The 23,992-nt window shown below is 34.9% G+C and overlaps 3 protein-coding genes and 2 pseudogenes across 4 annotated transcripts; all 5 read left to right on the top strand.

Moving 5' to 3' along the window:
- Window positions 1-953: 953 nt before the first annotated feature.
- Window positions 954-4,013, top strand: LOC120132013 (glycerophosphodiester phosphodiesterase GDPDL6-like). Its single transcript, XM_039148864.1, has 9 exons — window positions 954-1,074; window positions 1,156-1,452; window positions 1,538-1,647; window positions 1,746-2,244; window positions 2,328-2,366; window positions 2,452-2,733; window positions 2,812-2,954; window positions 3,044-3,521; window positions 3,610-4,013. The coding sequence occupies exons 1-9, from the start codon at window positions 960-962 to the stop codon at window positions 3,870-3,872; spliced, it is 2,226 nt and encodes a 741-aa protein (XP_039004795.1). The 5' UTR covers window positions 954-959; the 3' UTR covers window positions 3,873-4,013.
- A 1,236-nt stretch (window positions 4,014-5,249) lies between these two features.
- LOC120132011 (trafficking protein particle complex subunit 5-like) lies at window positions 5,250-8,644 on the top strand. Of its 2 annotated transcripts, none has more exons than XM_039148861.1 (9): window positions 5,250-5,331; window positions 5,850-5,965; window positions 6,287-6,375; window positions 6,547-6,610; window positions 6,946-7,023; window positions 7,212-7,288; window positions 7,388-7,454; window positions 7,535-7,642; window positions 8,395-8,644. In XM_039148861.1, exons 2-9 carry the CDS (start codon window positions 5,894-5,896, stop codon window positions 8,422-8,424), a joined length of 585 nt encoding a protein of 194 aa, XP_039004792.1. In that variant the 5' UTR covers window positions 5,250-5,331; window positions 5,850-5,893; the 3' UTR covers window positions 8,425-8,644. The 2 variants fall into 2 exon arrangements, with proteins under 2 accessions (XP_039004792.1, XP_039004794.1); XM_039148863.1 differs by having other exon boundaries at window positions 5,307-5,331; window positions 5,891-5,965.
- Window positions 8,645-10,057: 1,413 nt separating this feature from the next.
- On the top strand, window positions 10,058-11,865 carry LOC120132007 (annotated as a pseudogene).
- Window positions 11,866-13,411: 1,546 nt separating this feature from the next.
- On the top strand, window positions 13,412-15,752 carry LOC120132002 (annotated as a pseudogene).
- Window positions 15,753-17,723: 1,971 nt separating this feature from the next.
- LOC120132118 (bHLH transcription factor RHL1-like) lies at window positions 17,724-23,744 on the top strand. Its single transcript, XM_039148942.1, has 5 exons — window positions 17,724-17,794; window positions 19,963-20,398; window positions 20,913-21,047; window positions 21,216-21,319; window positions 23,573-23,744. The coding sequence occupies exons 1-5, from the start codon at window positions 17,724-17,726 to the stop codon at window positions 23,742-23,744; spliced, it is 918 nt and encodes a 305-aa protein (XP_039004873.1).
- Window positions 23,745-23,992: the final 248 nt, after the last annotated feature.

The following is a 23,992-nucleotide window of genomic DNA, read 5'->3' on the forward strand; positions in this document are numbered from 1 at the left end:
CCTCTAATATTTCTGGTACTTAAACTCAGAATCTTAAAGAATAACAATAATTCTTTTATTACTGAGCTCGTATAAAGGGATTGAAGAAGAGGAAGAGGGCAGGTGGGATTTTCAAACGGTTTAAGCCGTTATGTGTCCGTCCTGTAAACCTTACATATGGAAAAATAAAATAATAAAAAAAAAATAATTTTTTTGTTAATATGGGGTAAATATAAGATAATATTGTTTATAGATAACTCCATCATTTGTTATTGAACGTTTACGCCTCTAATATTTGGTACTCGAACTCAAATCTCAAAAATAACAATAATTCTTTTATTACCGAGCTCGTATAAAGGGATTGAAGAAGAGGAAGAGAGCAGGTGGGACTTTCAAACGGTTTAAGCCGTTATGGGTTAGGAGCTGTCGTTTCCCGCTTTTAAACCGTCTTGTTGTCTAAAAAATAGGAGCCAATAATAGCAAATGAGCAACAGACCTAAAAATAAAAAATAAAAAGGGGTGGTTCAGGGAAATAAATTATGACCAGCTATTAATGCGAAAAGCTTGCAAGGGAGTTATCAAAAACAAAACCTTGGAACCGGTTAACCTCTCCCTACCTCTTCCTTTTCTTGTTCTTTTATTACATTGCATTCCCTTCGAGAGTTTCTTTCATAGTTTATCAGAAACTTGACAAGGGAATGTTCTTATTGCACATATAATCAATCTATTTGTAAGTCCAGGTAAGCTTGATGATGATGATGATGATGGGTTTCTTTTTACAAAAAATGGGGTTTGATTTGATCAATAAATATTAAAAAAATATAAATAAAAAAAGAAACATTGTAGCAGGATATAAAGATGATCAGTTGCTGTTTTTTTTAATGGTGTAAGTTAAACAAGGACGAATCGAGGGGTTGATAAATGAAATTTTTACAATTTCATGTACTTTTTTATTAATTTGCAGGATTTTTGGTGGCAAAATGATCAGGTGTTTGATTTTGATATCCCTGTTGGTCCAAGCCTCTTTGGCACAATCCGACGGTGTTGAACCTGCAAAGCCTGCGGCTGCTCCAAGGAAATGGCCAACCTTAAGCGGTAACGTTATTAAAGCGATATTTTTCTATTGATAATATGTTTTCGTTCGTCGATTAATCGACGATAATGGGCGGTTTACAGGATACCCGCCCCTTGTGATCGCGCGAGGAGGATTCTCGGGACTTTTCCCTGAATCGACGGCACTTGCAAACGACATGGCCTTGCAATTACGGTACACGGATGTGGCTTTGTTATGCAACCTGCAGCTGACGAGAGACAGCGTCGGCATATGCGTGACGGATATCAGGCTCGATAACTCGACAAACATCGCGGAGCTCTTCCCCAAAGATTCCAAGACCTACAATATCAATGGACATGATGTTAAGGGTTGGTTTGCCAAGGATTTCGCATCTCAAGTTATACTGAACAACGTCTCAAGTAAGTTTGCTTGAGCTTTGCCTGCCCCTGCATATTTCACTCGAACATGAATGGTTTAAGATCGTCGGCTTTGTCGTGTCGACAGTGATTCAAAGTGTGTTGTCTCGACCGAGTGCGTTCGACAATCAACTTCCGGTAGGGACCATTTATGAAGTCAGAGAAGCTAAACCAGAATTCTTTTGGTTGAATGTCCAGGTTCGATATTTCTCTCATGTTATCTGTATTGTAGTATGAATGTATGATGATGCTTTCTGCAGTGCACTGATTCATCTGTTTTATCATGTGTATTGCAGTATGATGCTTTCTATACTGCAAACAAACTCAGTATGTCAAATTATATTGAAAAGACCATAGGATTTAAGGGCATAAATTACATTTCGTCTCCTGAGATTGGTTTCTTGAGGAATATGAAGAAGAGGGCTCCCAAGGAGATAAGTTTCATCTTCGTGTGCCTCGGACAGGATGTGGTCGAACCGACCGAGAACAAGAAATATAGCGACATATTGAAGGATCTTAATGCCATCAAAGCCTTTGCAACCGGGATTATGGTTCCCAAAGAGTTCATATGGCCTGTTGGTGAAAATAACTACTTGCATAAACCAACTACCCTTGTGACCGATGCTCACAAGGCTGGCCTTGAAGTGTATGCTTCTGGTTTGTCAAATGATCAAATGATAAGTCACAATTATAGTTACGACCCGACGGCCGAGATCTTGAATTACGTTAACTATCCGGAATTCACGGTCGATGGGTTGGTTACAGATTTCTCCCCTATAGCATCAAACGCCATCGGTGAGCTTATAGCACGAATATAATAAGCCTGCATTATACTCTGAGGTTGAGATTAACCCTTCCACATGGTCTTTTTGATGCAGCATGCTTTGCAACTAACGAAACCAAAAAGGAAAAGCAATGTAAAAGCTAAGTTGGAATCCTTTGAATGAGTACCAGACCTTTATGTATGTACTAATGTCTCCCTATGATTTTGTGGCTTTACAGTGAAAACTTTGATTATAACTCACAATGGAGCGAGTGGGGTGTATCCCGGTTGCACCGATCTGGCTTATGAGCGGGCAGTAAACGATGGAGCTGATATTATAGATTGCTCGGTCCAATTGTCGAAAGATGGAGTCGCCTTCTGTTCAGATTCAGCTGATCTGACAGGGGATACTACTGCAATGCCTACCTTCATGTCCAAATCTTCCTTAGTTCCTGAAGTTCAAAAGGATAAAGGAGTTTTCTCGTTCGATCTTACGTGGGCCGAGATCCAGACCTTGAAACGTAAGCTTATTTAACACCAATGTTATCGTATCTTACAATGTTTTAGCGGTCTCGTTAACGTTATCCGTCGTTCTTCAGCTCAAATGTACAGCCCTTTTGGACAAAGGACCGGCTACTACAGAAACCCTGCGGCCAAAAACAAAGGAAAATTCATGACTCTAAATGACTTTTTGGAGTTTGCCAAGACAAAAGAAGTTGAAGGAGTTCTAATCAACATAGAAGTAAGATATACAATCATTAACCTATATGAAAATTCTGTCGAATTTCGGTTATTTGATGAACATATGATTATTAATTGAGTTGCCTGCAGAATGCTGCTTACTTAGCATCAAAGAAGGGTCTTGACATTATAGATACAGTGAACAAAGCATTGAAGAATGCAAGCTTAGACAAAGTAAAAGTCATGATCCAATCAGATAACAGTTCGGTACTAAAGAAATACTCGAGTGATCTTGGTTACAAAAGATTGTTACATTTGAAGAATCCGATCAGCAAGGTCGCTAAATCGGTACCCGAAGAGATCAAGAAATTTGCAGATGCAGTTGTTGTACCAAGACCTTCCTTGATAGAAATAAATGAAGGTGGCTTCACCAAGGCTACAACAAACGTTCTCAAGGAGATGCATGACGTGAACGTCTCGGTTTACGTCTCGGTCATGAGGAATGAATTTGTCGCGATCCCATTCGATTTCTATGCGGATCCAACCATGGAGCTTGCCACTTACAATGTAGAATTAAACGTTGATGGGTTCGTAACAGAGTTCCCTGCAACAGCCAGCAGATATTTGAGTGAGTACTTACTTCCACCATAAAGAACTTAATCCGAGTCTCGAGTTCGAATACACGCGTTAAACCTTTTCGGTCTCGGTGGTTGCAGGGAGTTCGTGTGTCGATATGAATGCAGACGTTGCCATCTTACCAGCTAAAGTAGGTGCATTGCTTCAGGAAATTCCTGAAAACACACTGCCAGCAGTTCAACAACCAAGTCAGCCACTTGATGTTAAAGATCTTGCTTCCCCTCCAATACCGCCGGTTAAAGCTCCAACAGCCGGCGGATCTAATTCGCCACCGGGTCCCCCCGGTGCACCTGCGCCGGCTCCTTCAAGCATGGCGATCCCGGCAAGTTTGATGTTTGTGTAGCAGCATTTATGGCACTCGGCTTACTACTCTCAATGTAGCACTCAACTTTATAAACTATAACGGCATGATTGATCTATTTCTCATATTTTGTACCATTCTGATCCTAACAGATGCATTTATATGGAATTTATGTACATGTACACCAAAGGTTGATCAAAAAATTGAAAATAAATAAAAACTTTTTATTTATTTTCAATTTCATTGGCACCTTATCTTGCTACAAACTTGTTCCTTTGATTTTCACTTTATCCCCTGAAAATTCTACTTCGAGGGTAATTTGTTTGAAACCACCTCGATTTTTCTTTAATTTTAAAGCAAGTAGAAAGATTCTTAGTTAGATTTTGTTGAGTTTGAGATATTTTAAGGTAAAATGAACAATAGATTCATGCTCAAGAGGTCAAAAAATAATAGGTTGTAAATTTTAAGATACGACAGTCGATGGCGATCGACGACGACGATAGTGAGTGGTGATCGACGACAAGAGACCTTAATCGAATTCAATGATCAAATTAATATTTTATCTAAATTTTAAGGGTTAAAATGATTTCATCTAAAGTTTATGATCAAATTAATATTATATCTATAGTTCAGGGGTCACTAAAAATTAACCCATTTTAACTAACGTACCACATCACCAAACAAGTAGAACTTAATGACCAAATATAATAATTGGTAATGTAAGTGACCTAAATTCAATAAAACCTAACGTAAGTGATTGAAATATATATATATATATATATATATATATATATATATATTGATTAGGTAGTGTGTGTGTATATATATATATATATAAATACAATAGAAAAATATATAAATATAAAAGGAAATTGATCAATTCGGTAATTAACCCTTTTAACAAAGGTTTTAGGATGAAAAATATTTTTCAAGCCCAAACAAAGTGGTGAGGCCCAATCGTTTTTTAAGTTGCAAAGTCCAGCTGATCATAAATAGAAGGGTAATTATTTGTTTAATATCTAAACTATCAGTTTTAGTTTGTTTCAGTACCTAAATTTTTATTTTTTAAAACTATACCTAAAATTTAGTTTTTATTTCATTTTAGTACTTGTTGTAAAAAATTTTATTTTTTATTTCATTTTAGTATCTCATTCAAAATTTAATATTAAATTTTGAAAAGATTAAAAGTTTAGGTACTAAAACAGACAGAATTGATAGTTTAGGTACTAAACGCAGTAGTTTCTAACGGCAGAGTACTAAAACGAAATAAAAACTAAACGTTAGGCATGATTTTAAAAATTTAAATTTTAGGTACTAAATAGATCGAAACTGATAGATTATGTATTAAATGTGTAATTTAAACTAAGGATAAAAGGCCTAAGATTTTTTCAACTGAACCCAATTTAATTTCATTATATAGGTTGATTCATTTGGTTTTTTTCATCTCAAGACTTCGCTTCCTCAGATCGTTGAGAAATCCCAAGACTCATCCTGTAATCAGGTACTCCTATGAAACAAATAGTTCGTGTTTATTAATTCATAATGTGCTAATACTTATTTGAAAATTGATTGTCACTTTTCTCTGCAATATCGTGGTAATCGTTTAGAATATTAAGCTTTTTTTCCTCGTACGAATTTCTGGGTTTTATTGGAATCCCAGAAAAAAAAAGTTCATTTCTCTGCTTGATCATGACGATATTAGTTAGATGGGTTGTCTATGGCTGCATTATTTACCATTTGATCGGCAAAGACTAATTGGCTTTATCTTGCTCTGGATCAGTGATGTGTCGTGCTCCCATGACTGTGAACCACAAAACTAAGTAATTAGTACCAAGGCCGTGGAAATAATAAACAAATGCTCAAGGATCCCCAAATCTTTATTGCATAACTTAGTAAATCCAATCAGCTGATTTATCACAATTAAATTCTTCAATTGTTCAAAATGGACTTCACAGTGAAGTGCATGCATACTTGCCCTTCGTTTAACACACCTGATGGATGATACCTTTTTGTCTGCAGTTTTCTAGCAGCCAAACAGAAAATAATATTTTTTCCCGTAGAAAATGATTGGAGCTGGGAAGATAAAGCAATACTCAAACATCCTTGAGAAGCCCCTCAGCAAGGGCAAACAAGAGGTTCGCTCACGCTCATCTGCTTCGCTTCTGTATTCTTCCTATGCTATGTATGAAAATGTGATATGAAGTTTAAACTAGAAACATGCTTTTTCTTTTTCCTTATTTTAGTTGTTTAAAAAGTTCATTCAAATTCCTAGCCATTAAATTAGCTGAGAAATTATGATTCAGTGACACAAATTAGTCTGAGAAAAATTCCGTGAGAAGATTATTTAGAAAATATAAAAGTTCACATAAACCAAAACATGAGTAGCTTTTATGGGGTTTATTTTATCCAATTTGGAGTCTAAATTCAAACTGTTAATTGTTGTGCTTCCATTGCAGGTTAGCTTAAGTGCGTTTGCATTCTTGTTTTCTGAGCTTGTTCAATACAATCAAACACAGGTTGACAACATTGCTGAATTAGAAAGAAGGTATTTGTTATGTTTGATAGTAGTCTTATTATTGCTGACTGATCTTGAGATCGGATTATTTGTAGAAGATTTCTAGAATAGACCAAAGCTCCTTATTTCACATTAAAACAAATCTTGGAATGATGCTTGATTCAGTCAATGAATCTAATATCATTCATGGTCATTGGTCAGGCTGGAGGATGCTGGGTATGCGGTTGGGGCTCGAGTTCTTGAACTTTTATGCCATAGAGATAAGGTACAACACATTCATTGACTATGCTTGAAGTTCTCTTTTATTCTTCACTAGCATTCTCAAGGTATTACCGGCAAGTTGGGCATCTACATTCTTAAAGTAGTCTTGGTTCTTATAATTAATCAGGTGTAATACAAGGATGCTGGCCTCACTTACCTTATTTGCCTGGTCGTGGCATCTCAATTAATTTTGCTTTCATATTTTGTTTCTGGATTTAGCAATGTGTTTTCATAGATCTGTGCTTATTTGAACACGTCCACTCTTCTATGGTGTCAGCACTGGTACTATGAACCTATGCTTTTTAATTTCATATATGTATATTCTCTTTTATGCCACAGGGAAACAGAAGAGAGACACGATTGTTGGGTATTTTATCTTTTGTGCACAGCACTGTCTGGAAGGTGCTATTTGGAAAGGTAACAATCTTGTCAACTCGGGAAACAATTGAAAGTTTGATGATATTGTCATACGGAATTTGTTAAGTTTCCTAGAAGTATCAAGGCATGATAAATCTGGCTGACTAACACGTGGCAGATTCTTAAAATCAGTGTAATCTCAAATTTAGTGCTCGTCTTACCACTTACCAGCCCTTTTTTGTACTAAGGTGGCTGATTCACTTGAGAAGGGCACTGAACATGAAGACGAATACATGATCAGTGAGAAGGACCTCCTTGTGAACAAGTTATGCACTTTTCATCACTTACTCTTATAATGCAATTGTTTCTACCAATTTGACATCTAGTTCCGTATTAATAACCAACTGGTCTGTTTGCATTGTAGGTTTATTTCAGTTCCAAAAGACATGGGGACCTTTAATTGTGGGGCATTTGTTGCTGGAATAGTGAGAGTAAGTGCTGCATTCATTTTTTGTATAAATAATTAATCATCTGGTGGAAGTTCTTATAGACTCAATTTTTTGGTTGGAAGGGTGTTTTGGATGGGGCAGGATTTCCAGCAGTAGTAACAGCTCATTTTGTACCCATGGAGGGACTGCATAGACCTCGGACAACTATCTTGATAAAGTTCGCTGAAGAGGTAATGACTAGTATTATGCTCTTGCATCTGATATTCCCTCATTAGTCGAAGTCTGGCTTGCCCAAGAGTGGTTGTGATGAAAGTATTTGATGCTTGGTTTTATGTTTATGGTTCATGAATGTTATCAGTGTATTTTTCTTCTTAATTTGTTTAGGACTGGAAATTTATTCAAAATTTTAAATCTCAGTGAGATCAAATTACCTCCTTACCCGAAAATAATATGAAAATACTGGTAAAGGGTCAAATAAGTACCAAGAGATATGAGGAAAAAGAAGAAGAAATTTAGGCAGATAACAATACAGTTTTGTCCATGTTTTGCTAAACTACATTCAGCTGGCTATGCAAGCGTCTGCTTCTTTTGAAAATTTTGTGGCACTGCTGCTGTCCATTTCCACGGTAGTCTACTTCAATCCTAACATCATCATCATGGCAATCCGAAGGATGAAGGTCCAAATATTTTTTTTTTGTTCCCTCTGCTATATTTGAAGAAGGCTATGCTCTGCTTGGACACAAAGTTGACTGATACAGCTCTATGTCCAATATATCCATGTTTGACTATGTGTCATATACAGCCGTTGGACATATTTTATCGAAAATGAAGAGTTGGAACAATATAGGAAGGAGGCATCTAGACCCCAAAGTGCACCACGTGGCTATTAGTTTCCTCAGAATATGTATTTCCTACTTGTTCTGCATAACATTCTGTGTCGTAGCACATCGACTTATTACATCCATATTACTGCTTGAAACAGGTTTTGCAAAGAGAAGCGAGGTTAGGTTGAATGTTATCCGTCGTTGCCCATGTCCGCGACACGATGATTGAACAACGAACTTCAGCTGCGTCCTTAATCTAACATGGATCAGCCAATTAGTGATGGCTTGTATATTATTTTCTTTTATGGTTGCAAGAGATTCCCGCAAGTGAGGTAAAAGTAAAATGCCCTCGTATTGGATTATTACCCAGGAGAATACGAGTTTGTTTGTCTCGTGGAATATATTTTGAGTTTGTTTGTCTCGTGGAATATATTTTGAATTTGTTTTCTCGGAAAGTTTATTCTAAACATTTTTGTATTCTTTTCCCATAAGATTTGTAGCGAGTGAGATGAAAGTATCCAACAAAAGCCGCTTTAAATTACAAGGAAGGCAAAGCAGGTTTTTGGTATTAGAAACCAAGGTAAATTAAACATTTAGTATTTAAAATATTAGTTTTAGTCTGTTTTAATATCTAAATATTTTAATCTTTTAAAATTCATACCTAAGTTGAGTTTTGTTTTTGTTTCATTTTAGTATTTCGTCGTTAAAAATTTTAGTTTTTGTTTCATTTTAGTACGCTCATTCAAAATTTAACGTTAAGGTTTGAAGAAAAAAAATGAATGTTTAGGTATTAAATCAGACCAAAATTAATAGTTTATGTATTAAATCATACCAAAATTAATAGTTTAAGTATTAAACGTGTTATTTTTCTAATGGCGGGATATTAAAATGAAATGAGAACTAAATGTTAGATATGATTTCGAAAAAAATGAAAGTTTAGGTACTAAAACGGATCAGAATTGATAATTTAGGTACTAACTGTGTAATTTACCCTAAATATAAAGAAAAATGCTCAAAATTTTCTATTAAAGTTGTAATTTTTTATATTTAGATGTAAATTTGTAAAATTAACAATATTTAAGTTAATTTAAATTCTAAAATATATAGTTTTAAACTCTAAAAATAATAGATAATATTAATACAACTCCGTTTGTGAAATTCATTTTCATCACCAGTAATCCTATTAAACACTATATTGACAAGTTATCTTGTTATGATCTAAACTTGATATGTATTAAAGGATGAGCATGAAACTTGGATCGGATGGATATCAAGTTCTCGACTCGATTTTATAAGATCGGGTTTTATTTCCAACTGTATGAAACTTTGATTATAATTTTTTGGGCTGGGCCTAACCGTTGGGTTTGGTTTAGGTTGGATCGTGGCAACAACGTTTTTTTTAATTTTACGATAAATTATGTGTTTAATACTTAAATTATTAATCTTATCTATTTAGTACTTAAACTTTAAAAAAATATTTAAAGTTTATTTTTTGTTTCGTTTAGTATCGTCGTTAAAAACTTTAGTTTTTATTTCATTTTAATATCATGTTCAAAATTTAATGTTAAATTTTGAAAATATTGAAAGTTTAGGTACTAAAACGAACCAAAACTAATAGTTTAAGTATTAAAAGAGTTAAGTTTTTACTATAGATACTAAAATGAAATAAAAACTAAACTTAGATATGATTTTAAAAATATTAAAAGTTTATATACTAAAACGAATCAAAATTAATAATTTAGATACTAGATAAAGTTTACTCTAAATTTTATCCATTTTTATTATGTTTTTTCTGACCCTGAAAAAGAAGCAAAAACCCTGAATTTGTTCTACTTTGCAGTCCTCCGCCATCTAGCAGCTTAGCTCTTCAGATTCTCTACTCTCAGGCCAGCTTCCCCCAATTCTTGGGTATTCATTTTTTTCTCTCTAACTTTCACTTTTATATTTGCTGAAATATCGAATTGTTTCACTTTGTTTTTCTCTTTTGCTCCCGGAAGCAGAACCTCCGATCCCATCGTCAGCTTAGAAAATGTCAGGGTAAGTGACAACTCTTTCAACAGTCAATGCCATATTTAATATAATACCCGTGTTATTTCCACGAAACTCGATCGTCTTGTTGGATTTGTTTTATCATCTCCATGTTGCTTCAAATTGTTTGAATTTTCCCGATTTAGACTTTGGGTTTTGTATGATAATATGGGTTGCACTGTTTGTTTGTTTGTTTTTGCTGTTGAAAAGTTGCCTATTTATTTTGCTTCTCTTTCATATTTGTTAGATATGCAAAGTACCTTAAGATCTTGCTGGTTATTTTTGGGTAAATTACGTTTTGAGTACCTAAACAATTTGTTTTGGTCTGTTTTACTACCTAAACATTCAATTTTTTCAAAACCATATTTAAAATTTATTTTTTGTTTTATTTTAGTACATCTCCGTTTAAAACTTAAAGTTTTAGTATCTAACTAAAATTTGTTCCATTTTAGTACATAAACTTTCGGGGAAAAAAACAAAATTAATGTTAAAATTTTAACGGGTACAAAAGTGAAACGTTAGTATGATTTTAAAAAAATTGAAAGTTTAGGTAATAAACGAACAAAAACGATAGATTTAGGTACTAAATGGGTTTACCCCCTTTTTTTTTTGCATCGGTAGGAGTTTCAGATAGTATATCTTGTCAATAAGTCTTATTGTGATTCCATTTCGTTCCTACCTCGTCAGTTTAACCACCTCCTTGTGTTTCTTTGAAAGATTGCATCCTCTTCCTGTATTTATGTCGTGCTCTTGCCTATGGCTTTTGCAGAGAAGAAGCTGCGGTTGCCCAACCCGAGGCACCAACCGCTCCTGGTGAGCCAATGGACATCAACACTACCTTGCCCCTTGTGGTGAGCAAGTCGCGAGCTCACGGCAGGCTTGCTCATGGCTTACATGAAGCTGCCAAGGCGATCGAGAAGCACAATGTCATTCTTTGTATTCTAGCCTGATGACTGTGACCAAGGCACTCTGTCCTGACCATAATGTTAAAAGTGTTACGTGCGCCTAGTTCAAAGACCCTTGGCGAGTGGCCTGGTGTAAATAACGTACTATCGCTCATTTATGTTCTTTGATCATTTCCTTGCATTTCCAAACGTTCTGCGGGTACTGTCTGATGCTTGTTCCTTGTTCTTAATTTGGAAATGTCCAACTCATGCATTTGTTTTCCATGAGACTGTATCCTCAACCTATGAACCTTTGTATTGTATGACTTAACAACATGAATTGTCGTTCACCTACATACGCCTTCGACTATGGAAAGTGTTCCTCAGTGAATATTAGTACTACTAATTATGTCACCTGACCGAAAGAGACTGCTTGAAATGCTAATTGCGCTTCATCTCTGCATGCAGTTGTGTAAGATTGATTCCGAAGGGAAAGCGCGGAAGGTAGTTGGTTGCTCTTGAGTGGTTGTGAAGGTATGGACATATATACCAAAGTACATTGTCGTATAACAATATTTGTTTCTTGGCAATGCATGCTCTATACTTATGATTCTTAGGATTTTATAGTTCTTTTTCGTGCAGGATTACGGCGAACAACACGAATCCGTGGAAGTTGTTCAGCAGCACAAGGATTGAGTAAAAGAGGGAAGGTTTCTTGGTAGAATTTGAGGAGATTCAATTAAACTAAATGTGTTATGCACTTTCTGCTTGTATGTTTTTATATAAAAATAATATTATATTATCAGCAGGTCTCATCTTTTCAAGGATAGTCATGGGTCGGGTTAGATTTTTGGCCCACCCAAACCTAACCTGAAAATTAAACCTCTCCACCTACACCTGATTTGGTTCAGATTTAGAAGGGCACCACCCAATTCAAAACTTGATCGCTCTTTTAGGTCAGTTTGCATCCGACCTGATCATATATAGGTTAGGACCCAATTATATAGTGTAAAATTAAAAAGTTTCACCTTTTTATGATCATTAGATTTGTGTAAATCAAAGTCTGAGATTAACAATAAGAAATGAGAAAATATTTACTGGAAAAAATTGAGTTAATCACAATCTTTCATTTCCCTTCATCTAACAATCTTAAAAAAGTGAAACTTTAATGTAAGTGGATTATAACCCTATATATATTATTCATTTTTGTTAAGTAAAATAAAGACTTAGTTGAAAAATAATATAAAAGAAAATATTATTATAATTATCTCTAATGGTAAATTATATCGTTTTTTACTGAATTTAACTCTCTTATTTTATTCATTGTATCTTCAATTTTTTTAATTTGCTCATTGAAATTTAAAATTACATTTATTTTGGTTACTTTGTCGTTATTTAAAGATGTTATGATATGATATAAGAGTCAAAACGACGTATTTTTGAAAAACTCAAATATATACCAAAATGATACAGTTTCGGATTCTTTATAAAAAAAATCATCTTCGTTACTTTATTTTTTCCTTTTCTTTCCCCCAAAACTCAAATTTACCCTACTTCTAAATATATAAGAGAAATTTAAGATATTATGTCGGATTAGATCAGACTTTCGGGCTATATTAATTGGAAGCTCATGATAAATATTTGATGGGCTTTTAGCTTCTATAAATGAAAGGAGTAAGGTCCATCGACACAAAGTGGGTCAGTCGGCTTTATTAGCACGGAGGCATGTGGTCCACTGTGCCTGACCCATCATTCACACCATCTGCCCCTCCTACTCTTAGTTTGTGGCTTGCATCTTAAGTTGATCCCACTCCGAGACCCACATGGTTTTTCAACCACATCCAATTTATAACCAATAAAAAGGAAATCTTTTCAGCAAACCCAAAATTCATCTTAATCTTCAATGATCATGTTTGAGTCTTATTAACTCAATTTTGTACCATTTATAACCCAAACATTTATAGCTTCATAATCAAGTCATAGTGCCATATCTGATTCTGTAATAAGTTTTATGTCTAAATTCTAATGTATAAGTAAAGTGAATATATTCCTACATTTCTGCAATTTTTTTTCCCCGAGGAGTAAAATGAATATAAGTTTGATGGCTAACAAATGTGTGGTCAGCAGAAAATTGTCGGAACCATTAACTTCAAACTTGGCAGAATGTGAACCACCTAAAAACCAAACTCTTCTTCCCTATGTGTTTACATATGTATAACATTACCAGACACTTGTTGCCTCACTTTTCACTATAGTTTCTTTGGTTTTTTGCCCTTTGGGTGACCAAATCCAAGAAACAAGTAGGTTTCCTTTGCTGGGTCAGTGAGCTTTTTTTGCTTCAACAATGGCAGGGACCGGTGTGCTTGCAGATGTATTGGAAGGAGATGTTTACAAGTACTATGCTGACGGAGAATGGAAGAAATCTTCTTCTGGAAAAAGTGCTGTAATCATCAACCCAACCACCAGGAAGACTCAGTACAAGATTCAAGGTTGAAACAGCTAAACTTGTAAAAACCAATGTTTTTTGCTATACATGCATGTGCTTCAGCTTTGTTTTTACTTTTGATAGTGGTGGTGAAACAGCTTGTACACAAGAGGAAGTGAACAGAGTTATGGAATCAGCAAAAACAGCACAGAAATCATGGGCTAAGACACCACTTTGGAAGCGAGCTGAGCTCCTTCATAAAGCTGCTGCCATTTTAAAGGAGCATAAAGCACCAATTGCTGAATGCCTGGTTAAAGAAATTGCTAAACCAGCCAAGGATGCAGTTACTGAGGTATATATATATATAACCTGGTTCTTATGCAATGGTTTCAATTCAGAAATCAGAAGTGAAGCCAACTCATGTTAATGAAACTGGTTTTGATGATGATTCCATCAAGGTTGTGAGGTCAGGGGATCTGATTTCTTACACTGCTGAAGAAGGGGTAAGGATTCTAGGTGAAGGGAAATTCTTGGTATCTGATAGTTTTCCTGGAAATCAGATAACCAAATATTGCCTCACCTCCAAGGTAAATGTTTCAGCATATGGAAGCTGCATGTCTTTTATGTTTGATGATGTAGTTCATGATTTAAAGTTGTAATTTAAACGTAAACAGATTCCTCTTGGAGTGATTCTAGCCATTCCACCGTTCAATTATCCAGTCAACTTGGCGGTTTCGAAAATCGCACCGGCATTGATTGCCGGAAACTCTCTCGTTCTCAAGCCACCAACGCAGGTACTTTTTACATGATACAAGCTGATAACGCATGTAGAGAGAGACATAACACAATCTGAAGCAGTTCTTGCAATCTTCCTACAGGGTGCTGTTTCTGCTCTTCATATGGTTCAGTGCTTTCATTTGGCCGGTTTCCCCAAAGGGCTAATCAGTTGTGTGACGGGGAAAGGCTCCGAGATTGGCGATTTCCTCACTATGCATCCCGGGGTTAACTGAATAAGGTAGTTCCGGGCCATAGTGGGCACATTACATAGCTAGTCATCCATGTGTAACTTGTATTCCGTCATAGCTAGTCATCCATGTGTAACTTGTATTCCGTTTTTCCTTGTAGCTTCACCGGTGGAGACACCGGCATTGCTATCTCGAAGAAGGCAGGAATGATCCCTCTTCAGATGGAGCTGGGAGGAAAAGATGCGTGCATCGTCCTCGAGGACGTGGACTTGGATTTGGTTGCAGCTAACATAATAAAAGGAGGATTCTCTTACAGGTAACAACATTAGTTGTTCTCACTTCTACTAGACACTAACATGGTGTTCAAGTGTTAAACTCTTTTGCTTGTACAACTACCACAGTGGTCAAAGATGCACAGCGGTTAAGGTCGTATTGGTGATGGAATCAATCGCTAACGTCCTGGTGGAGAAGGTGAAGGCGCAAGTGGCGAAATTAACCGTCGGGGCGCCAGAGGATGACTGGGACATCACTCCGGTGGTGTCGGAGTCGTCTGCAAATTTCATCGAGGGACTCGTGAAGGACGCCAAAGAGAAAGGAGCTACATTCTGTCAAGAGTACAAGAGAGACGGCAATCTTATATGGCCATTGTTGTTAGACAACGTTCGACCCGGTATGAGGATCGCATGGGAAGAACCATTCGGACCAGTTTTACCGGTCATAAGGATCAACTCCGTCGAGGAAGGCATCCACCACTGCAATGCTAGCAACTTCGGACTCCAGGCACTTCAAAAATGTTGCAAGATGATCATCTCTGTTTCTTCCATCAAAGCAGGCTTAAACAATTCCATATGGATTGTGAAATGCAGGGATGCGTGTTCACCAAGGATGTGAATAAAGCAATACTCATCAGTGATGCCATGGAGACAGGGACGGTTCAGATCAATTCTGCACCAGCTCGTGGACCAGATCATTTTCCATTCCAGGTAAACAAAAGCAACCCAGACTTGGATTAGTTTTTACTCTTAGATCACCATTTTTTTATTAATAAATTATTTTTTCCCTCTCGAATTTATAAGTGCGTCTCGAAAATGATTGCTAACAGGGCTTGAAAGACAGCGGGATCGGATCACAAGGGGTTACCAACAGCATTAACATGATGACCAAGATCAAGACCAGTCATCAACTTACCAACCCCATCTTATACAATGGGTTAGTAGTATTTCCAGTTAGGGAATCCATGAAATATCAGAATAGCTAGTTAAGATGGTAAATTGTTTTAAGAGTTTACCGTCATTTGGTCTTCAGTTAAACGTATCAATAATAGACAAGCAATCAACAACAAGCCAGCTATATATATATATAGTCTCTTATGAGATGTATCCAAGTTTTCTTCCGAGTAGTGTGATCTACTTATCATGATTTGGACCCAAATGAATTAATCTAAAAAACCGGATCGAAACAAATCTAAATGAACGAGCGTTAGATATGATTATGAAAAAATTGAAAGTTTAAATATTAAAATGAATTAAATTATTAATTTAAATATTAAACACGTAATTTACCCTTTAAATAATAAGGAGAGTACGCGACATAATAAAACAATTATCTACCGTACGATTCTTGCAATGAAACTGAATTGTATCACAAATGAAACAATGCATGTTTATATATATACATGTCCGAGGTATGTGATTCTTTAGATTTTATTTTGTACGTATACGTATATATACCAAACAAATACATATTATAAATGGAAGAGGGTATGTCGTGGAGAGATCATAATAATCTGCTATTACTTATTTGCTTCTTAATTTACTAAAATCAACACGAATTAAATAATATCGGTGGTAATTTGAAGTACGATTTCGATATAAAAATGTCAGATGTATAAACATTCATTACAAATGATTGAGAGTTTGAACAAACATTACTTTGTATTTTCTTCATATTAATAAAAAATAATTTCTTGAAATCGGAATTTTCGTTTAGTATTTCTCATTGGGAAAACAAATAAGAATTTGAGGTTTCGAGTTCGAGTACAAAAAATGTCAAATGTACGAACGTCCATTACCAAATGATTGAGCGATTTTTAGAACATATATTACTTTGTATTTTTTAGATGAATAAAAAATAATTTGGAATTTCATTTAATATTTTCTCATTGGGAAATCAATTGGGAATTTTATTACCATTAATACGTATACACAAAAATCAATGATGATATTCAATGTTGCATGTTATCATTGACAACATTTTGGGTAACGTGAAAAACCAACAAAATTTCCTTTTTTTGACAAATAATAACTAATAAACTGATTAATGTATGATTAAAAAAATCATATATATATATATATATATATATATGGATGGTCATTTTTTAATTCGATAAGTTATGCTTCGATTTTATAAAGTTGATTTTTTAAAAATTTTATTGAGATTTTTTTTAATATAAGATGAGTTTAGATTTAAAATGAAAATTTTTGAGCTAATTTGATTCAAGATAATAATATATTATCTCTTTATGTTTAAAGCTAGTTGTAATATACCTATATATATTTTTTCAGTTAGATCATTATTTTACGAAATAAAAAGCTATATATATATTGGATGTCAATTTTTATTCTATAAAATCGGATTTAATGGTGAATCACATGGAATCTTTTTAAATTTAAATCAAATAACGAGTGGAGAAATATAATGTTAGAGCAAATTCAGGTCCATAAGAAAACTCGACTCAACCTATAACTATATATCATACAAAATTTTTAATTTAATATATTTAGAAATAATTTTTTTTTCACGAATCAATTACTTCAATGATCAAAGAAATGATTTTTTCATAAAATATATTTATTATATTTAAAGGCGGGTGGCGAATCCAAAATATTTAAGGGTTGACACGCACATATTAATTATTGAAAATTTTCGTATGGACACCCATGGTGCCACCCTGACTATGCTTTTTTCCGTCATTAGTTTTGAGTTCGAGTATGTAATGATATACAAATTGAGAATCTTTTGAATCGATATTATATTGTTAGATTAATAAAAGTATAGTTTTTTTTTCAAATGTCAGACTACAGGTGAAGATATGTTTCAAGATTCAACAAGCTCACCTGAAAACAAGGGCAGAATTAAAGAAGATAAGGAAAGGATATTAAAAACTAAAATAAAGATGGTAAATAATGGAGCCCGAAATTGTTGGGAGTGGAAAGCCCTACTCGCGGTCTGGATTAAAGAAAGAAACTCGCTTTCAGTAGATTACACGTAATAAGGCGTTCCGTATGATTAGAGAAGAGTGGTAATTTAATTCAAACTCACTGTTCTATTAAGTTAGTGGTATTAATTAGGGTAAAATATACAAATGGTATTGGACTATATCCTAAGGGGTGAATTCACGAGATAATGTTCTCGATTTTTTTTATTCACGTATATGCACATTTCAGTTAATTGCTGGTATGGGGTGAATTCTACAGTGATCTCGTAGGACGCCATGCAATCCAGGCGACCTTGTAGGACGCCATGCAATCCAGGCGACATACGGGAGACATACGAGTGACATACGCCCAAGCCATATACTCACCATGCAGACGAGCCATACCCATGCAGACGAGCCATACAAGCCATATACTCACCATGCAGACGAGCCAGCCAACGGAGAGGTCGCATGCAAACGAGCCAGCCAATAGAGAGGTCGCCATGCAGTCTGGGAGACCTTGGTCGCCATGTAGTCCCGGCGACCTTGTAGGTCGCCATGTAGTCCCGGCGACCTTGTAGGTCCCCCGGCGTCCGCTGCCTCCCGAGACCATGCATGCACATGCAGCCAAATAACTTCACGTGCTCCTGCCCCGCTGCATGCCTGCATGCATGCCAAGATAACTTCACGTGCTCTGCTCCCCGCTGCATGCCTACAGCATGCCATGTGATCCTAGCTCACGAGACCATGCATGCACAATAATTGAACCATGTTGGTGAAATAATTGAGGCAGCCGGTATATATGGGGTGTGCAAATTGCAAGAACATAAAAGAAAGATCACACATAAAAGAAAGAAAGAAAAGGGAGAAGAGATTGCAGCCGAGAAAGAAAGAAAGGGAGAGAAAGAAAGGAAAGTAAGAAGAAGAAGGGAGATAAGGTAAATTTGTTTATATTTAAATTAGTTTATTAGTATAAATGTTAATTAGTTATTAGTTTTAGGGTTATATGATGTTAGTTTAAGTTATAGTATACATAAATTAAAATTATTTAATTAGTATATGTTTGATAGTTATATAGTTAAAAAATAATTAATTAGTTTGTTTTGTTAATAGTTAGTTATATAAAAAAAAATTATTAATTAGTTTTGTTAGTTAATAGTTAAGTTATATTGTTTGTGAATATATATTATATAAAAATTAGTTAGTAAGTTTATTAGTAGTATATTATAATGAAAAAATAGTTTATTAGTTAGTTTAGTTATATAAAAAATATTTTATTAGTTGTTTAAGGGTTTGGTGTTACGTTTAACTTATATTTTAAAAGTTTAGTTGTTAGTTATTAGTTTATTATATTATAAGTTATTATATTAAAGTTTAGTGTTGTAAATTAGTTAGTTAGTTATATTAGATTATATAAATGATTTTTTAAATATTATGTTTAATTTTTTTACAGATTCATTCCAATGGCTGACCAAATTCCACTGTTGAGGCTTGACAATGAACATATTTCAAGTCATTTGGGAATAATGGTGAATAAAATATTTGTTTAATGAATTATAATTAATAAATATTTGAATATTATTTATGATTGTGATAATTTTTTGAAATATTTAATTGTAGGAGACGAGCAGCGCGTCCTTCGTCTTCGACTACATAAAGTGCCCAAGCCACACCACTAATAGAAGAATATGATACCCATAATATTTTAAAATTCATTAATTATAAATACAAATAAAAAAGCCCATATAAATTAAATACAAATTACTATGAAGTTGCAACTTATATTAATGAATTTTATGTGATTATTGTTGTTGTGGTTTATGTTCGTTTGTTTTGTTAATTTATATTCGTTTACGTTCGTTCGTTTACATCCGTTCGTTCATGTTCGTTCATTTGTATTCGTTCATCATTTAAATGAACGAACACGAACAAGCTACATTCTTTAACGAACGAACACGAACAAGAATTTTTTTTCGTTTATGTTCGTGTCAAGAATTTTTTTTCGTTTATGTTCGTGTTTATTCATTTATTCGATTAAAGTTAAACAAACAAACATTAACATCCCCTCGTGTTTGTTCAGTTCATTTACAGGGCTAATCCTAAACCCCCATCTAATGCTTCTTCTATCGGTTTCCATTTCTCTAAATTTCAAGATATAAACAGTTAAACACATGCTTGAACTCTACCTATCTTTTTTTTTTATTTAAATAAAACAGTTGTTGGAACAGATCCATCTCCAAGACCTTCAAAGCAACGGCAACAGTGATCACCACTCACCAGCAGAAGCAAAACCCAGAATTGGATCCCACTTCATCACAAGATGACTTCTTGGAACAGATGCTCTCCATTCTCCCTTCTTGCTCATGGCCGTCCGACCTCAAGTCACCTTGGGACCCTCCCAAGTCCGATGAAACCGGAGCTTCTAACCCCGACGATAATGTCGGCTTCCAATACGATGAGATTCTGGCATCCGAGCTTAGACAACATCAACTCAACGGCGGCGGCGGCGGTGGAGGAGGGTCTTCTCCTGCTACGGAAGCCATGAAAATGATGATGCAACAGCAGATAATGTTACCTGGAAGAGGCGTCGCCGCCGCAGGTGGAGGAGGGTTGGCTATGCCCTTGTCTTTGGATGTTAGTGGTGCTGCCGTGTCTCGTCATCAGGTTAACGTCAGTTTTACTGCCTCACTTTGGTTTAGTCTTTGACTACGAGCCTCAATGGGCTAATGTAATTTTATTGACATGCAGACACCAAACCTTGGAGCAACAGCAAGGGACAGCAATGGACCAAAGTCAGGCAAGTTGTTCGACGACCGGAGCTACGCCGGCTCAGCCCAAACAAAGAGTTAGGACAAGACTCTATTCCTATATGTAATGGGATTAAGATGACGCTGAAAGAGTAAGCGAAAGCCCTTATTTTTGTTTATTTCACTTATTTTTGTTTATTTCACCGTACAGATAAAAAATGATCTGATTCGATACGTGTTGGCAGTTACGCAGAGAGAGAATTGCAGAGAGAATGAAAACTAACCAATTTATTTAATTGTTAAATGAGTCTTATTTTTAGAGTTTACGAGTTCTAGTATTGAGTTCTTATTGAATATATATTACTTTGTAATAAAAAAATAATTTAGAATAACCAGTGTTTTGATTTTGTGGGTTGCATGTCGAATGACAGACAGATAAAGCTTCAGTGCTTGATGAGATAATAGATTATGTCAAATTCCTCCAGCTTAAAGTCAAGGTTCTGATTATGAGCAGAATGGGCGGCGCCGGTGCCGTAGCTCCACATGTTGCTAATATGCCTTCTGAGGTAAACCCTAGTTGAAAATACCCTTCATCTTTTACGTATATATGATTTTAGTTTTAAAGAACAATATATAGTAAAAGACGATGATAAAGAGAGTATTGTGGTCTTTCGGCCTTGCAAGGAGGAGACGGTTGTGTTCAGACGACTGCTAACGGTGGTGGGTCCCTTCAGAGGAATTTTAACGGCAATCAAACGTCTGCGAACGACGACAGCATAACGGTGACGGAGCACCAAGTGGCCGAGCTTATTGAAGAGGACATGGGCTCCGCCATGCGGTACCTGCAAGGGAAGGGACTGTGCCTCATGCCTATTTAACTTGCCAACGCAATCTCCACCGCCACGTGTCATTCCAGAGGCCCCGTTGCGAACCCAAGAAAGGGCGGCGGCAACTACCGTTTACCTCAATCCAACGGGGAAGGGCCTTCCTCGCCAAGCATGTCCGTGTTAACCGTCCAGTCAGCTACTAGGGGTAACGGCGGCGGTGTCGACGGTTCCGTTAAAGATGCTACCTCTGTTTTCGAGCCATGATGACGGCGTTGACTGACTTAGACCTGACCAACTCCAACAAAGGATAAAAGGAAGAAGAGGACCGATCAACCAATCCTCAGAACAAATTATTCTTGTTATTATTAAATAATTTTAATCTTTTTTCTTGGTTTTTCCTTGCTTTATTATATTATACATGTGAAAACTAAAAGGAAAATGGATTATTTACAAGTCAACGGCCTATCTTCCCTTTAGTTAGAAGATGGATAAACTATGCATTTATAACCTAAATTATTAATTTTTTGTCTGTTTTAATATTTAATTTTTAATATTTTTAAAATCATATCTAATTTTTAATTTTCATTTCATTTTAATATCTCTCTGTTAAAAATTTAACACGTTCAGTACCTAAAATATCAGTTTTAGTATCTAAACTTTTAATTTTTCAAAATTTAACGTTAAATTTTGAACAATATATTAAAATGAAACAAAAACTAAATTTTTAACAGCATAGTACTAAAATAAATAAAAATTAAACTTTAGGTATGATTTTAAAAAATTAAAAGTTTAACTAAAATAGATTAAAACTAATAGTTTAAGCACTAAAAATGTAATTTACCCTTAAAATTTTGACGAACAGAAAGATATTTATAATAAATAAATAAACGAAAAGAAAGGAAGAAGTGGGCAACAAATAAGTTTATCCTAAATGGTAAATAAATGAATTTAAAAATACTTTTAAAGATGGACAAATAATATTCATACAAAATTTTATATAGAATAAATACAAATAAAATTTTAAAATATAATTAATAAAATAGATAATTAATTAAAATAAATCTAAATTTTAATTGAGTCTAAACTCTTAAGTCTTGAGTATATATATATAATTAGAGTAGAGCAATGATAAATATGTTTTAAATATTTTTTATTAATAATTTATTCTTATTTTAACTTGGCTCCCAACAACACTTGCTGCAATCTCTCCCTTTCAACGTATGTTATTCATATCTAATAAAAGGTTTATATCATAAATAAATATTTAAAGTATATTCTCTTTTTTTATCCAGATTAATAAAAAAATAATTTAAAAATATTTATTAGTTGTTTACTCTCCCATTCCATTCCCACGAACATCTCTTATCATAAATTTACAAGTATGGCTGTGAAAAAAAGAGAGGATAAGTTATGAGATTGATCACTTTTGTTTTAGTTTTGTATATTTATTATTATTGAATTTAAGAAACATTATATTCAATCACGTTTGTTTTTATTTAATTAAGATGTCATCACTTTTATTTAATTTATTTATTTATTTCTCACTAACGACGGTCAGTGACTAAAACATTTAAAAGTCGCTAAGATAAGTGATCACACCTTAATGAAATAAAAACGAAATTGACCAAATATTATTTTTTTTGTATCTAGTGAGGAAAATGTAAAAACTTAAACGAAATTGACTAATCATTTAGTTTATCCAAAAAAGAATTCCAATAATTATTTATCGTCCAAAGGTTTCACAAAATTCTGGTACTGGCCATTGGGATTGCTCTTAACTTCAGGAATGGCCACTGTTTATTTTGTAGGTTGAATTGCACATGTGTATTTACACGCATTTCAAGCAAGAAAATGCATTACACCAGTGGTAGATGGGGAAAAAAACCTTCGAGTGGGCAACTGAATATATATCTATACATGTCTAAATAGAGGTTGCCTCATTATGCACCCAAATTGTCCATTTCATTTTCCTCGGTTTGGGTCCAAAGTATAAATATGTTGCCATTTTGGACCCGCTTATGGGTGGATTTTTGGGCCATATGACTGTCTATATGAGCAATTATGTAATAATTTAATGGTCCGTCTGTAATTAATACGTGGCCATAGCTCAATGGTATGTGACCCTTCTTTATCCGAGATGCCCATAATTCAATGGAATGTAGCCCTTGAGCAATAGTGCCCACATTCATCATTAGTGAATTATATAACACATCTCATTTCAACTATCTTCCCCTTAATTCGACATGTAAACGCTTGATGTACAGGTTGATCCGGTACTTGGATGTTAATCCGATGCCGATTGATCAACATGAATCGCGGGATGGGTTAAGCATCATAGAAGTTCGACAGATGAGTACTTCCATAGAGGAGCATCACACTGCTCCTCGTATACCCTTTTGGGATCAGTCTCAGATGAATGGAAACACTGCATTGTGATTCAGACTCGAGAGACTGGTTACTACGAAAGCTCGAGTCGATAGGAAATGATCCGAAGTGTTCCAGCAATCATGATTGGTTAGATTGACCAAATCTGTCAGTACATAGCTTGGAAACATCAATGATTTGCAGGGTGACATTGGTTGGCACCTAATCGTCGTTATGATAGCTTTAAGTTCGCCAACTAATTCCATACCTAATCTCAATTACCCCACATTTTTTATCCATTCATGTACTCGAAAGAGAGA

The sequence above is a fragment of the Hibiscus syriacus genome, unplaced genomic scaffold, assembly GCF_006381635.1.
Source record: "Hibiscus syriacus cultivar Baekdansim isolate YM2019G1 unplaced genomic scaffold, ASM638163v2 tig00110557_pilon, whole genome shotgun sequence".
NCBI lineage: Eukaryota > Viridiplantae > Streptophyta > Magnoliopsida > Malvales > Malvaceae > Hibiscus > Hibiscus syriacus.

Coding starts and splice junctions, on each gene's coding strand:
- LOC120132013 (XM_039148864.1), top strand. CDS start 960: ATGATCAGGTGTTTGATTTTGATATCCCTGTTGGTCCAAGCCTCTTTG. Junction 1,648..1,745: donor TCTTTTGGTTGAATGTCCAG/GTTCGATATTTC, acceptor TGTGTATTGCAG/TATGATGCTTTCTATACTGC. Junction 2,245..2,327: donor TATAGCATCAAACGCCATCG/GTGAGCTTATAG, acceptor TTTTTGATGCAG/CATGCTTTGCAACTAACGAA.
- LOC120132011 (XM_039148861.1), top strand. CDS start 5,894: ATGATTGGAGCTGGGAAGATAAAGCAATACTCAAACATCCTTGAGAAG. Junction 6,611..6,945: donor TTTTATGCCATAGAGATAAG/GTACAACACATT, acceptor TTTATGCCACAG/GGAAACAGAAGAGAGACACG. Junction 7,289..7,387: donor AAGGACCTCCTTGTGAACAA/GTTATGCACTTT, acceptor TTTGCATTGTAG/GTTTATTTCAGTTCCAAAAG.
- LOC120132118 (XM_039148942.1), top strand. CDS start 17,724: ATGGAGCCCGAAATTGTTGGGAGTGGAAAGCCCTACTCGCGGTCTGGA. Junction 17,795..19,962: donor AAGAAAGAAACTCGCTTTCA/GTAGATTACACG, acceptor TTGTTGGAACAG/ATCCATCTCCAAGACCTTCA. Junction 20,399..20,912: donor CTGCCGTGTCTCGTCATCAG/GTTAACGTCAGT, acceptor GTCGAATGACAG/ACAGATAAAGCTTCAGTGCT.